The sequence below is a fragment of the Pan troglodytes genome, chromosome 2, assembly GCF_028858775.2.
Source record: "Pan troglodytes isolate AG18354 chromosome 2, NHGRI_mPanTro3-v2.0_pri, whole genome shotgun sequence".
NCBI lineage: Eukaryota > Metazoa > Chordata > Mammalia > Primates > Hominidae > Pan > Pan troglodytes.
Window position 1 is genome coordinate 154,128,514 of NC_086015.1, and position 13,423 is coordinate 154,141,936.

The 13,423-nt window shown below is 42.3% G+C and overlaps 1 protein-coding gene across 1 annotated transcript in view; it reads right to left on the minus strand.

Annotated features, from left to right (window-relative positions):
* Positions 1-277: 277 nt before the first annotated feature.
* Positions 278-13,423, minus strand: part of CLRN1 (clarin 1) — a 49,748-nt gene continuing 36,602 nt past the window's right edge. The window contains exon 3 of the mRNA XM_001144483.5: positions 278-5,328. Within this exon, the coding sequence (XP_001144483.1) occupies positions 5,063-5,328 (266 nt within the window). The 3' untranslated portion in view covers positions 278-5,062. The remainder of the gene's footprint in view (positions 5,329-13,423) is intronic.

Here is a 13,423-nt window from a genome sequence, read left to right on the forward strand (position 1 = left end):
AAGCCTCCCTCCTATCTCCCAGTCGCTCTTCTTGATACATTCTTTTTAAGTTTTTTTTCAGTATTATTTAATTAAGTAACAGAGTTCTTATAGCATTTTGTGAAAATTGAAACGCTAGGATAATTTTTATTTTTTTAATGATTTCCTTTGTTACAAAATTTCATCAGATTTTCCTGTTATGGGTAAACTTAAAAAGCCTTTTCTTAATACTATACTGAAGTTTTAAACAGAAACTAAAGATAGAAAGTTTTAGAAGATATTATTCTCTGCTCTCAGCCAAAAATCAAGAAAAAAATGTATTCTTACCCTTTTTACATTAGCCATCCCAATATTTGGTGCCTTACACACAGCTACATCTGTAGGAGATGCAAGATAGATCCTTTTTGAATAATGAAAAAGGATTTATTAACCCATATTTGGAAAGAATCTTGAAGGACAGCAGCATAAGCAAAAGTGTTTATTTACTCTTTAGTTATTGATGTAGACAATTCACTCTCCGGTCTTCATTTCAGTGGGTGATGGGTAATGTGACCAGAGGGCCACAAAGGACAGAGGCACAGAGAGGAGCAAGTGGAGACGGTGCAAGGTGCACTGGCATAGACTGTGCCTTGGGAGCCCTAGAGAAGCATCTCCCTGGCAGACAGCAGAAGAGCTTTCTTGGAGAATGGGGTCCTGTTTGCTAGGCTAGGCTAAATTAGGCTAAGCTACAGTCACAATCACCAAAAATCAGTGGCTTTACAGAGAAAGTTTATTTACTACTCTTGTACTCTAGTGCAGGGCAGGAGGCCTGCTCCAGTTTTGCAGCCTTCCATCTGGATCTCACAGATTCCAAGGCTGCATGCAGCACCAGAAGAAGAGAGAGCTGGAGGATTGCATGGGATGTTTTTCAGGGCCAGGCCTGAAAATGGCACAGGTCACTTCAACCAACATGTCATTGGTACAGCCACACTCACATGGCCCCAACTCCAAAGGAGACTGGGAAATGTACTTTAGCTGTTTAACTGTGCTCCAGAGAAGAGGAAACTGGTGAAGAGCACATAGAATTTCCATGGGTGAAAGGGTGACTGCAGAGGAGCAGGGCAAAGGGGGCAGCTATATGGCAGCAAATGAAAGTCTATACAGCTGATTCTCTTGGAGCTTCTGGCCTGGGATGTGCAGCAGACACCGTCCTTCCCTATATTAAGGCACACTATTCATTACACTTGGCTAAAGAGAAAGATGGCAAATTTAAGTGCAAATCAGACAGCCATGGCATCCTGGAATCCACACCTCTGGATTAGCTATGCTACACTTTTTTGCACTGGCAAAGTTCATGATAAATTGGAACCCGAGGAGAGTGCAACAACAGGGTGGCAGATGTTGTGCCCTGAAATTGCATGTTTCTGGTAGGGCACTGGCTTAAATTACTTGAGGGGCCCAAGCCTCCTCCTCTGCGAACCCACTGACAAACTATACCAGAGGAGAGAGAGAGAGAACACTGCTAGCAGGAATTCCCAAGTCTCTTACTCTTCTCTTCAATCGGGTTCGTGGCTCACGGAGGGAAAAGTGGACTTTTGCTGAATGAGGGGCGCACCAACTTGTAACTCATTCTGTCTACTGCTTTCGGAGTGGGTCAAAATCCCTCAGACCAAGATTCAAGCAAAGAAACAATCTCTTAAGACACTTGCCTTTTAACTGCACCATAGCTCACCCTCACCTCACTTCCACCCTGGGGTCTCTATAACTATTGCCTGATACTGTCCAGTAGGACTGGCAGGGGAGAGTCTGGAGATTTCTGACTTGGGTCTTTGGACTTTCCAGATAAGCTAGTAAATCCCAGCTCTGAGCTGTGACACCCATGGATGTGTCTGGTTGCCTTGGTGGGAATTTATCACTAAGTCTGTAAATCAAAATATAATTTAATTTGGTTTACATCAGTATTTACAGGAGCAAGAGGGCTTTTTCCAAGGGGGGATTTTGGCCCACAAGCAGAAACCCCAGTCCCGCCCAGTCTTTCTGTCTGCCCTTTAAATTGACCAGCATTGCTGTGTCCCTTGTCACTGATGGTGGTGACCCATCAGCCCTGAGCCGGGACCAACTGCCACGTTGATGGGGCTTGAAAATGGGCATGTCTCTAGAGCAGATACTGAGCACTGAACTAGTACAGGCCCCAGGATATGTAAATAGAAGGGATGAGGGGCAGCAAGGCCGTTAGAGAAACACGGCCGGGCTTTGGCCTGGTCTTGAAGCAGCATTTCTATTATAACAGATGCACTGTTTTAACTACACTGGATCTTATTGGAAGGGGAGAGGGTGAGGAAAATCGAGAGGGAAGTTAATCCTCCCCCCACCCCCACCCCACTTTCCACCCTCTGGAGTCTATGCCTCTGTTCTCATTCAGGTTTCTCTAGGTAAATGATTGGGACAAATATCCATTCTAGCAGCAAGCCACGCTTACCTTGGAGCTGGTGCACCCTACCGCTGCCAGAGTGCACCCTCTGTCTCCACCAGGGTTAAGAAGGGGTGGTGGTCTCCCTCTCCTAGCCTCTTGCCAGGTAAAGGGGCAAGAGGGAGAGGAGAATAATAGCACTGTCCCTTGCCTTGATTGTGTACATGTATGATACTCTGGCCTCATTGAGGGGCCCTGAATACCTGGAATGTGACATGGAAGCAGCTTCCCTGGAGGAACAGATGGGACCACAAGAGCAAAAGACCGCTGCAAACTGTAAGACGCCCAGATGTAAGGAGTGCCCCTCCTCTTCATTCTAATGCACCATCTGCATCTGTTTTCGCTTCATTCTGAAGCTTGCTCCTCTTCCGGTGAACACGTCTTGCCTTGGCTGGGTCCACCTGGACAAACCTAGGATGATGTTCATACATTCTTCTTGCCATTCTTTCTGGCAGCATCATCAGCACTGATGTTCTCACTGATGACATGAAGGTGTCTGAGACAATTAAACAGGCTCCCCACCTGGCATGGTGTTCGCCTCCCCAGGGCCAGCAGGGGGCCCCGCGACCTTGTGAGAAGGCTAGCTGCCACCTGGGGAAGGAGGGCGGGTCCCAGCAAAACGAATGTCATTCCCGGGGCCTTTGATTCCCACCGAGTGGGAGCCGCCTATGAGCGTCCTGGCCAGACCCTTCTTCTAAGGGCTCCCCATAGGCCTGGGGACTATGCGTTTCATCTGCGAGAAGAGAGGGAGACCGGTGCGCTGCTGGTGCCGGGTTGTTTCCTGCTTTATTTTGTGTGCGGTGTGCTCTGCAGGGACCTTTTGAGTGTCTGTCACAGCCCTGCTTCTCCTTTCCAGCCAGGGAACATGGTGGGTTTGCCTCTTAGTTCCTCATTAGATTTTTCAGCAGCTGCTCCAGGTTTTCTTTCTCTTTCTACGGAACAGAGAACAATTGGAGACTTGTTTTCTAAAGAAAAAAGCCTGGTGTTCGAAGGAGTTTTTCAAAACTCCAAGAAGACAGAGAGGAATCCAATAAGAGTGCAGGGGGTACCTGGCCTTGGGGACCTCCAACTAACTCCTCACGCAGGAGACGGTCCTTGTCCTCCTAGCCCACTCATTTCCAGTGCTTTTGTACTGGACCATTTCAACTAAAGACTTACAGAACTGGGCTCTAGCCTGTTACCAAAAAAAAAATCCCCTTTGTGGCTAGACTGAATTGTAGTCTTCTAGAAATTGTCCAGGTGTATTTCCTGATTTAAGGGGAAAAACCAGCATCTGGAAACTCGGTGTGTTCTGATGTCTGCTGGCGAATAGCGAATTGACACCAGAGCAAGTTATTTCACAGGTATACGGTTGTTTCATCCTTGTAAATAGTTCCAAAGGGAAACAGTGTTTTATTTTAAGGAGTACTTTCAAACCTATTATATGAGGGCTGCTGAGTACTCAGCACCTGTGGTCAGAGGCCTAGTGATCTGTTCGCTGTCATTCTCTGCTTTTTCCTTGGTGCTTTCTGGAGGACAGCAGGTTGAGGATGAAGGAAGGGTCAGTTCCAGGCTCAGCTGTGGCCTTTAGTCAGCTGCAGATCAATTTGATGGGTAATTCAGGGGAAAAAAAAGTTGACCTGGGTCATGCTTGGTGACAGCCAGACCAAGACCAAGATGACACAGTGATACCGTCATAATCCCAGATTTAATATAATTTTCATAATTGCATATTAGTACTCGAGACACTATAGCTAGAAAAACAGCCCCTAATAAGTCATTTTGCATCAAATGTACTAAGCAGAGATCATTTTTCATGATTCCTCAGTGGTCCTAACAATTATGTTCATTGAAAGTACTGTCGTGAATGTAATTGGGACTCAGGCACAGGAGGAAAAATACCCTAAGCTTGGTTTTTTCTTCTTTTCTTCTTTTAGAGTTTGCAAATTTTGACCAACAGACATGGTTAATAAGACTATGCTTTTTTAAAGCCTATATTTTATATTTATTTTATTTTTTAATTTTGTTAGTGACAGGGTCTCACTTTATTGCCCAGGCTGTAACTCGAACTCCTGAACTCAAATGATCTTCCCACCTTGGCCTCCCAAAGTGCTGGAATTACAGGTGTGAGTCACCACGCCTGGCCTAAGAGTATACTTTAAACAAATTTTTTAAAATGTGTGTTGATACATTTTATAGATGTTCATTTAATACACTACTGTTTTAGGAAAGCGATTGCAGCTCAGTTTTCTGAAATCTGGCAACAAATGTGTGGATATATTAGAAATATTATTTGTTTTTATTAAAATATATTCCATGTGCCTTTGATATCTTTTTGATAGAAAGACATCTTACACACACACACACACACACACACACACATATATATATGGAGTAACAATTTGTCGATTCTAGTCAACTGCCTTTAACTACCTGGGTCAAGCAATTTCCCACCAGATAAAACAACTTTTCAAAGCCTTCCTTCTGCTTCCCTTACTTTCCAGCCTGTATCCTTAGTACGTAATTTGTAAACATTGTCACGAAGGGTCCTGATGCTTTAATATATGCAGACTAAAAGGATATGCAAAATTAACCACATCTAAAAGTGACCAAAGCAAGTCTACTCCCTTGTAAAATTATAGAAAGGTTTGCCTTTCAGTACATTAGATCTGCAGCTACATTAGTTGTTTCTGCGTCTTTAGATTTTGCAAAAGGGAACTGAAATCCAGCAAGTCGTATTAGGAGCCCATTCAGAAAATGAACAAAAAAGCAAAAGAAAACGACCCAGAATGAGGTGGTATATTTTTCACTTTGCGTTTTGTAGACATAAGTCCCTTCTTTATAATTTGCAATTTTTTCTGAGAGGTGGTGGATTTTCACTTCAGAGGCAAACAATATCATGACAAGACAGCCACAGGAGCCTGCAACAGAAGAAACAAGGTGTTGGGACAAATATTTCCTGATTGTAAGGGACAGAGAAGAGGGTCAATGTGTAAACCAAGGAATTCTCTTACCATCATCCCCATTTACATTATCCACACAAAAAATCATTGCATATTTGTAATCATGAGCCTGATTCTTCAGTCTCTAGGTGGTAGGGCTTGGGTTATGGTTCTGCTCTGAGTGAAGAAGATTTGTGTGTGTGTGTAGGAGTGCAGTGGGGGGTAAGGAGGTGGTTAGAATTAAGCTGATCTTACAAAGACTGGGAGATATTCCTCTTTGCATGATGTGAAGGCTGAATTGCTAGGCACTTTAAAGGCATAATGGTGGAATCAGGCTACAAAGCAGCCACTGCTATGATGTGGCTTCAAGAGAAAATATTTCTCTGTACTTCACAGGCCATGCAGGATAAATGCCAATCATGCAGCCTCTTGTGAAAGGCCCCCAGCCTCCCTTCAGAAGGGTTACCACAGCTCCTTCAGCTTTCACTTGGCCACAGCTGCACAAAGGAAAAGGTAGCTATGGATGAGGTATTGAGGTGGCGCACATCTCTATTCTCCTTGTTTGTAACAGAATTCAGATTTTTAGCTAGACATGTGAGTGTCTTGAATTAAGACAGCACTGTTCAACTAAGGGTGGTTGGGAAGTATGGGCGGGATAGTCTTCTTGAACTATACAGGTATTAGGGGCCTGTCCTTTCTTCCCCACTTCCTCCTTCCTGTGGCTGAAATATGGATGCAATGGCTGGAGCCCCAGCATACATTTTGGACCAATGTGGCCCCAGAAATGGAAGCCATATGCTGTGGAAAAACAAGAAAGAGGGAGTCTAAATCCCAGATCCTTGGAGCCTCTGGACCAGCCCTGGACTTCAACCTCTAGATTTTTATGTGTGAGAAAAATAAACATTTGTTTTGTTTAGTACACTATTATTATTTTTCCCCCTCGTCTATCACTCATTGGTAGCCTAATTTTAACAGATGTAGCTGTGATTTCGGTGAGATTGCTGTGGGACAGGGGCACTCCATACTGGCTGGAAGCTGGAAACTCTGGTGAGTGTCTCCCCCGAAGATGGACACTGGGAGACTTCCAGATGGGTGGATGGCACAGGGAGCAGAAGCAGGTGGCAGGAGGGACCAGATCAGGGGCACATAGGATGGCCAGGACTCTACAGTGCTTGCACAGCTACTGTTATATCCCAGGCCACCACAATAGGGTTCCAGTTAATAGGAGACTTGCTGGGATGGTTTTCTACCTTAGGTGAAACCAGTTTGGGTTCAAACCCTGATTCCTTTACTTACTATGTAAAAGTAGGCAATTTTAATATTCAGGTCTCAATTTCTTCATCTATAAAAGGTGGCTAATATAAATAAAGCATGATTTGCATTTGGCATTGTAATTGACACATATAAATGCTTACTAATTGGTAGCTATTCATATGGTTTTTATGGATTCCTTTTTTCTTGCAAGTCCTTATCATAATAGCTTGATTTAGGTCAAACCAATTTGGTTTCAAATCCTGACTCCTCCACTTACAATGTCAAATTAGGTATTTTATTTCAAATCCTCGGCCCACCCCATATCAGGGACACCTGACTACATCAGGGTAGGCAACACAAAAGAATGTATTACAGTGTCTTTTTTTTCTCCAAATACTCTCCCACTAATTTTATGTCTCCTTTAGGACAGGTAAATGCTTTTTACTCTTCAGTTAAAGTTAATCCAAATATCCTAGGAGTGGCAACATAATGGCTTGAGTTTCTATTCATTAATTCACTCATTCATTTATTCTCTAGACTTATATGGGGGATAGTTGTGGAGATTTAAACATTAAAGACAATACTCATGATTTTTGCTCTCGTGGAGTATAATTTGGCAGAGGACATAAAATCAATTACTAACCAATTACAGTGCATGTAATCAAGGGATAGTAGAGGGGCTGTTACTGAGAGGGTGGGCAGCATTATGGAAGGTTCCTTAGAAGTAGCCAGAAGGAGCTATAGGAAAAGTTAGCTGAGCAGAGGGAGGCTGGACTGTTGGGGGAGAGTACTGCAGGCAGGAGGAGCTACGGTGCAAGTGACAGCCCCCATTCCTTTCCCAAAGGTCAGGCTGGGTTTGGGGTAGAGGCAGAGATTTGGGGGTAGGAATGAGGGGAGAAGTGAGCAGAAAAGGCAACATCACATTTCTTCTACTTTAGAATTTCACATAGGACTGGCCCATCAGCTTAATCATCATCAAATAATCAAATAATATAATTTTCTTGAAATTTCACTTTCTACCATCCTCAGAGTGGTAGCTGAGAATATTCCTTTGTAAAATTTTGTCAGCCTATTTTTGTATTCTGAGCTTAAAACCAGAGCTCTCCCCTGGCAAAACCGTATTATTTCTTTATTGTTAGATCCTAACAAAAAGGCTGCAGTGCTGTTTTCTCTTTATCTTTTATTCGAAAATTGTGGAGAAAATGCCATTCCTTTTACCATAAGAGCCTTCTTTGTCTGAGGAGATGGTGAATTTCAGACAGAAGTGAAACATTATTTCCTGAGCACCTGAAAGGAAAATTCAAGCTCGGTTTCCTTTTCAAGTTGTTAAATATTTTAAAGGTACTGCTTTGTTAAGGAGACAGCATTACAGCAAGGCTGTATTTCAAATTCCTAAAGTAAAAGTTACTTGGGGTGTCATAAGACTCAAAGCCTTTTGCCATAGCTAATATTTCAAGCACACAGCCCCCAAAACAAAGTGTGCTGTCTGGTAGCAGAGAGGACAGTCTGAGATCTTGCTCTGGATTCTAGGGTTGATCACGAGGTCAACGTTGTCGTTTCAGGGACAGAGGATAGAAACCCAGCCTGAGTCTCATAACCTTTCAGTGACTGCTAAGAGATATGAAGGGAGACAACTCAGTGTGAACTTGGGATATTTTTGCTTCTCTCTGTCCATGGCTCTAAAAAAGACATGGGATCAAGGATAACTATTTATGACTTATGGACCAAAAGATACGCATGAAGAGTTTCTCTTTGTGGCATGGCTGCTAAGGCTATAAAAGAAGTGTGTAAGTGATATGAGTGATGTGAGAATAGGACTCAACCTACACTCTTCCAGTATGACCCTTTGAATCCAGCAAGAGGGGCTCCTGCTTTGTGCCCCACATTTAGAGGGTTCTGCTCTGTCTCTCTTCTGGAGAGGTTCCTTCCCACAGCATGAGGAATACTTGAAGTCAATAGAACATACCCATCTGGCATGCCTGACTCACATTTTAGTCCATACTCCTGGGACCCTGGAATTGACTTCGTAAATAGCCCTGAGCCCATTTTCAAGACCTATGTGGTCATTTCTCCTGGGTCAGTCCTCCCATGGTCAGAGGGTGGCTGAGGAATAGTTGTTTCAAGAGGCATGGTCAGAGCTTAGATACATGGTGCAATGTCCACACACCTATGCTTGAGGCTCTTTACTGTGTGCAGTGGAGCCAGGCAGGGGAAGAGAAGTGGGTTTTCATTCATACTCTTGCCCAAGACTTCACAAACGGTAGGATCAGTCCTACATGTCTCTCTCCTCTTTTTCCCAGTTATCCATGTACACCAAGAGCCCAAATTCACACGGTGCCAGTTGGACAGATTCCTTATGTGTCTGTCTATCTGACCAACACTGCTCCTGCTCCCAAGAAAGGTTAGAATAGGCCAGGACTGTGGAAATCCTGCCAGACCTTGCTGGAGCTATAATTTGGAGTATAACCAGGCACAAGGCCCAGGTTTTGCTGCCCAGTGTCTTACTCAATGACCTACAGCAATTTTTCCTTTCATCTGTCTGATTTCCCCACCATCTGGCTGGTACTGTAGGTTTTTTTTTCTTCCTTTTAATGACTTTGATTACTGAGTTAATTTCTGACTGAATAGGATAGCTGAGTTATAGGGCTGTCACACCATGAATGATCAGTCAATTAACAAACGTTTGTAATGTGCTAGACACTGCACATTCATGACTCTCCTCTGACAGCTGTCTGAGACTGCAGAATTGAGCACTGGTCTCCTCCAGTCCTTACTATATGGGGAACATAGGACATGGCCAATGAGGGTTGCTTCTTCATCCCTGAATGACCCTGAGGGCACCTATGCTTTTATGAGTGGGAACTCCCTGCCAGGATCTGTGGGAGTCCAGAGGTCCTATGGGTTTGGGTCCTCGAAGGGGAAGAAATCTCTGAAATGTTATGAAATGTTATCCTATGATCAGTAAGATCATATTTTTGGAAATAATAATCTGGAATTTCAATTCCATTTAAAGTAATGATCAGCATTTTCAGAAAGCTTTCAACACATCATCTTCAATTGTCTTATAGGTGACAGATATTAGGGGCATTTCATTGCCAATATAGAATGATAAATTGATAATTTCCTTTTCAAGGAATATTGAGAGATGATAAATAGGTGTGGGAAAGCCACAACTTTACAAGTGTAGGTGTTAATTTTCTCTAAAATTATGTAAATGTCACTAGAAAGTTAGTAATTGAAAGTAAGGTCACCAGCAATGATTTCTTCCCCAAATAGAAGTTGTTCTGACTCTACACTGCTCCAGAGACCGATGGCTACCATCTAAAAAGGGACAGAGGGACAAGTGAAGTGAGTTAATAATACCAAAGGGTAGATTTTGAGATTGTGATGGCAAGCAATTTGGTCATGTGTTTCCAAAGGATAGATGTAGATGAAGGAATAACACAATTGGGTCTAGCCTTTTCACTTTATCTTCTGTAATGGAAAGTTGAAGAGCCCATATCTAACCTAAGTTTTACAAATATTATATTATTGAGAAGGATGATTAATGCAAAGAAGAAATGGTCTAAAAATACAATGTTTATCTAATTTGAATTTATTTTCGGAAATATGTCTGAAAATATGACATTTTCAGAAGAATATCATTTGTTACCAGAAAATATGCAGCTACTTCTGTTTTATTCACTTATTCAACAACTATTTATTGAGTGCCTGTTGCACTGTTGTGGGAACTGGGGGTACAGCACTAAATGAAACAGGTACAAATCCCTTTCTTCACAGAGCTCTCAGTGATGGAGACAATGGAAAGGGAGAGAGAGGCAATAACTTGATAAGTACATTCAATGGTTTATCAGAGTGTGATATATATTAAGGAGAATAAAATAAAGCAGAGAGGGGGGATAGGAAGGCTGGGGAGGGATGGCCAGGGGAGGCCTCATAGGGAATATAACATTTAAGTGTATCTTGAGAGATGTGAGGGAGTGAGAAGGTAGATATTTGGAGGAAGATTATTTCAGGCTGAAGGAAGAGTGAATGCAAAGGAAGTAGGTGGTTTGAGTGAAGAGGGGAGGAAGGTAAGGGATAGAAAGAGGTGAGCTGTCTGTGTGTGTTTCTGAAGTGGATACATCAAGTGGTGCTTTGGAGGTCAAAGCAAGGACTTGGGTTGTGACTGTAAATGAAACAGAAGAGAAGACGTACATTCTGAGTAGGATAAGAATCTCTTTGCAACTGTGATAGAAAATGATTAAGCATTTCCTTGCACAAGGTCATAGCTGGGCCATGTACAAAATAAATGAAACACAGTCCTCCTACCACACCCTGGACATGAATGACCTGGAATGTGATTCCTCACAACACTGCCCCTTTAGCCACTGCCCTGCATATGAGAATGAAATTCTTTGCCCATTGCCAACATCAGCTGTCTAACATTACTTCTCTTTTCCTTCTGTGGCCTCTTTTCTAAGTTCTATGCTGAGAAACTAGCAGAATATATTCATTACTGGGTTTTCCTGCCACAAATCCTTTATTCTTCCTCAGGCTCTGCGGCTTTGATGACTGGACATCCCTGTGTCTCTTTCTTGAACTCCTGAAAAACAGCTCCTTCATAAGGATTGGCGTAGAGATAAGATGCAGATTTTTTTTCACCACCAATTGCAGAATAATGTGCCCCAGACATATTTCAGAGTCCAGGGTATTATTCATACTGAAACTGATATATAATGTAACTGTTCTGTTTTTGAACTGTTCTTTATTTTCTTGTCTTTGTGTATATGAATGTGCTTGTGTTCCATGCCATAGCTGTAATTATCATAATTAATTAGGCCCATACTAGGAGCGTCCTCTTTTTAAAGAAAGACAGCAATTTTGTTTGCCCTGCTTGGCATAACTCATAGCAGACACTATATGTAAGAGAAGGCATAACTCATGACGCTATGTGTAAGAGAAGCTATATGTAAGAAAGCCTATATATAAGAGAATAATTATAATCATTGCAAATGGTAACAAATACAATTTGCAATAAGTCCACATTTTGGTGGTTTTTATCACCTCCAAAAGGCCTGAACCAATACCTTTCATGTCATTCTCAGAGAGTATTCACAGAACTGCTAGGATGTTCTACCACTGATCCATGTCAAGTCTGCCAGCTGGCCTACTCCCTTTTACATGCAGATCTAGGTAAGACTCTCTCCCATCAACTGGGAAACATCTAGAATGGAATATATAAAAGGCCCCCACTCAAATATCACTGCCGCAACTAAAAACTATGCATCTAATTGCTTCTATACTCAGCTCCCTCTTTTTTGGTTCTCTCTCTTCCTCTACCTCCTTAAGTTCTCTCTCTCTCTTTCTCTTTCTCTCTCTCTGTCTCTCTCTTCCACTGTATTATAAATCTTGAGGGAAGTTTTTTCACCCCCTTTTCCCTATTCTGCCTTCTCCTGCCCGCACCTCTATTACAGGTGGCCACCTTTACACAAAGCTCACTGCTGATGGTAATCTTGAAACATTCCCTCCGGGACACTCATAATCTCCCAGTTTTCCTTTTTCCTCTTTTTCTTTGGATATTGCTACTCAGTGTCGTTTGCTGGCTTCTCCTCCTCCTAAACCAAAAAATTAACTGTCAGTGTTCTTCAGGAATTGGTCCTATGTCAGTTTTTCTTTTTTTATTTTATTTTATTATTATTATACTTTAAGTTTTAGGGTACGTGTGCTCAATGTGCAGGTTAGGTACATATGTATACATGTGCCATGCTGGTGTGCTGCACCCAATAACTCGTCATTTAGCATTAGGTATATCTCCTAATGCTATCCCTCCCCCCTCCCCCCACCCCACAACAGTCCCCAGAGTGTGATGTTCCCCGTCCTGTGTCCATGTGTTCTCATTGTTCAATTCCCACCTATGGGTGAGAACATGCGGTGTTTGGTTTTTTGTCCTTGCGATAGTTTACTGAGAATGATGATTTCCACTTTCATCCATGTCCCTACAAAGGACATGAACTTATCATTTTTTTATGGCTGCATAGTATTCCATGGTGTATATGTGCCACATTTTCTTAATCCAGTCTATCATTGTTAGACATTTGGCTTGGTTCCAAGTCTTTGCTATTGTGAATAGTGCCGCAATAAACATACGTGTGCGTGTGTCTTTATAGCAGCATGATTTATAGTCCTTTGGGTATATACCCAGTAATGGGATGGCTGGGTCAAATGGTATTTCTAGTTCTAGATCCCTGAGGAATCGCCACAATGACTTCCCCAATGGTTGAACTAGTTTACAGTCCCACCAACAGTGTAAAAGTGTTCCTATTTCTCCACATCCTCTCCAGCACCTGTTGTTTCCTGACATTTTAATGATTGCCATTCTAACTGGTGTGAGATGGTATCTCATTGTGATTTTGATTTGCATTTCTCTGATGGCCAGTGATGGTGAGCATTTTTTCATGTGTTTTTTGGCTGCATAAATGTCTTCTTTTGAGAAGTGTCTGTTCATGTCCTTCACCCACTTTTTGATGGGGTTGTTTGTTTTTTTCTTGTAAATTTGTTTGAGTTCATTGTAGATTCTGGATATTAGCCCTTTGTCAGATGAGTAGGTTGTGAAAATTTTCTTCCATTTTGTGGGTTGCCTGTTCACTCTGATTCTTTTGCTGTGCAGAAGCTCTTTAGTTTAATTAGATCCCATTTGTCAATTTTGGCTTTTGTTGACATTGCTTTTGGTGTTTTAGACATGAAGTGGTCCTAGGTCAGTTTTTATCTATGTGCACTCTCTCCCTAGGTGATCTCATCCAATTTTATTGCTTTACATATCTATATCCGAATAATGCCC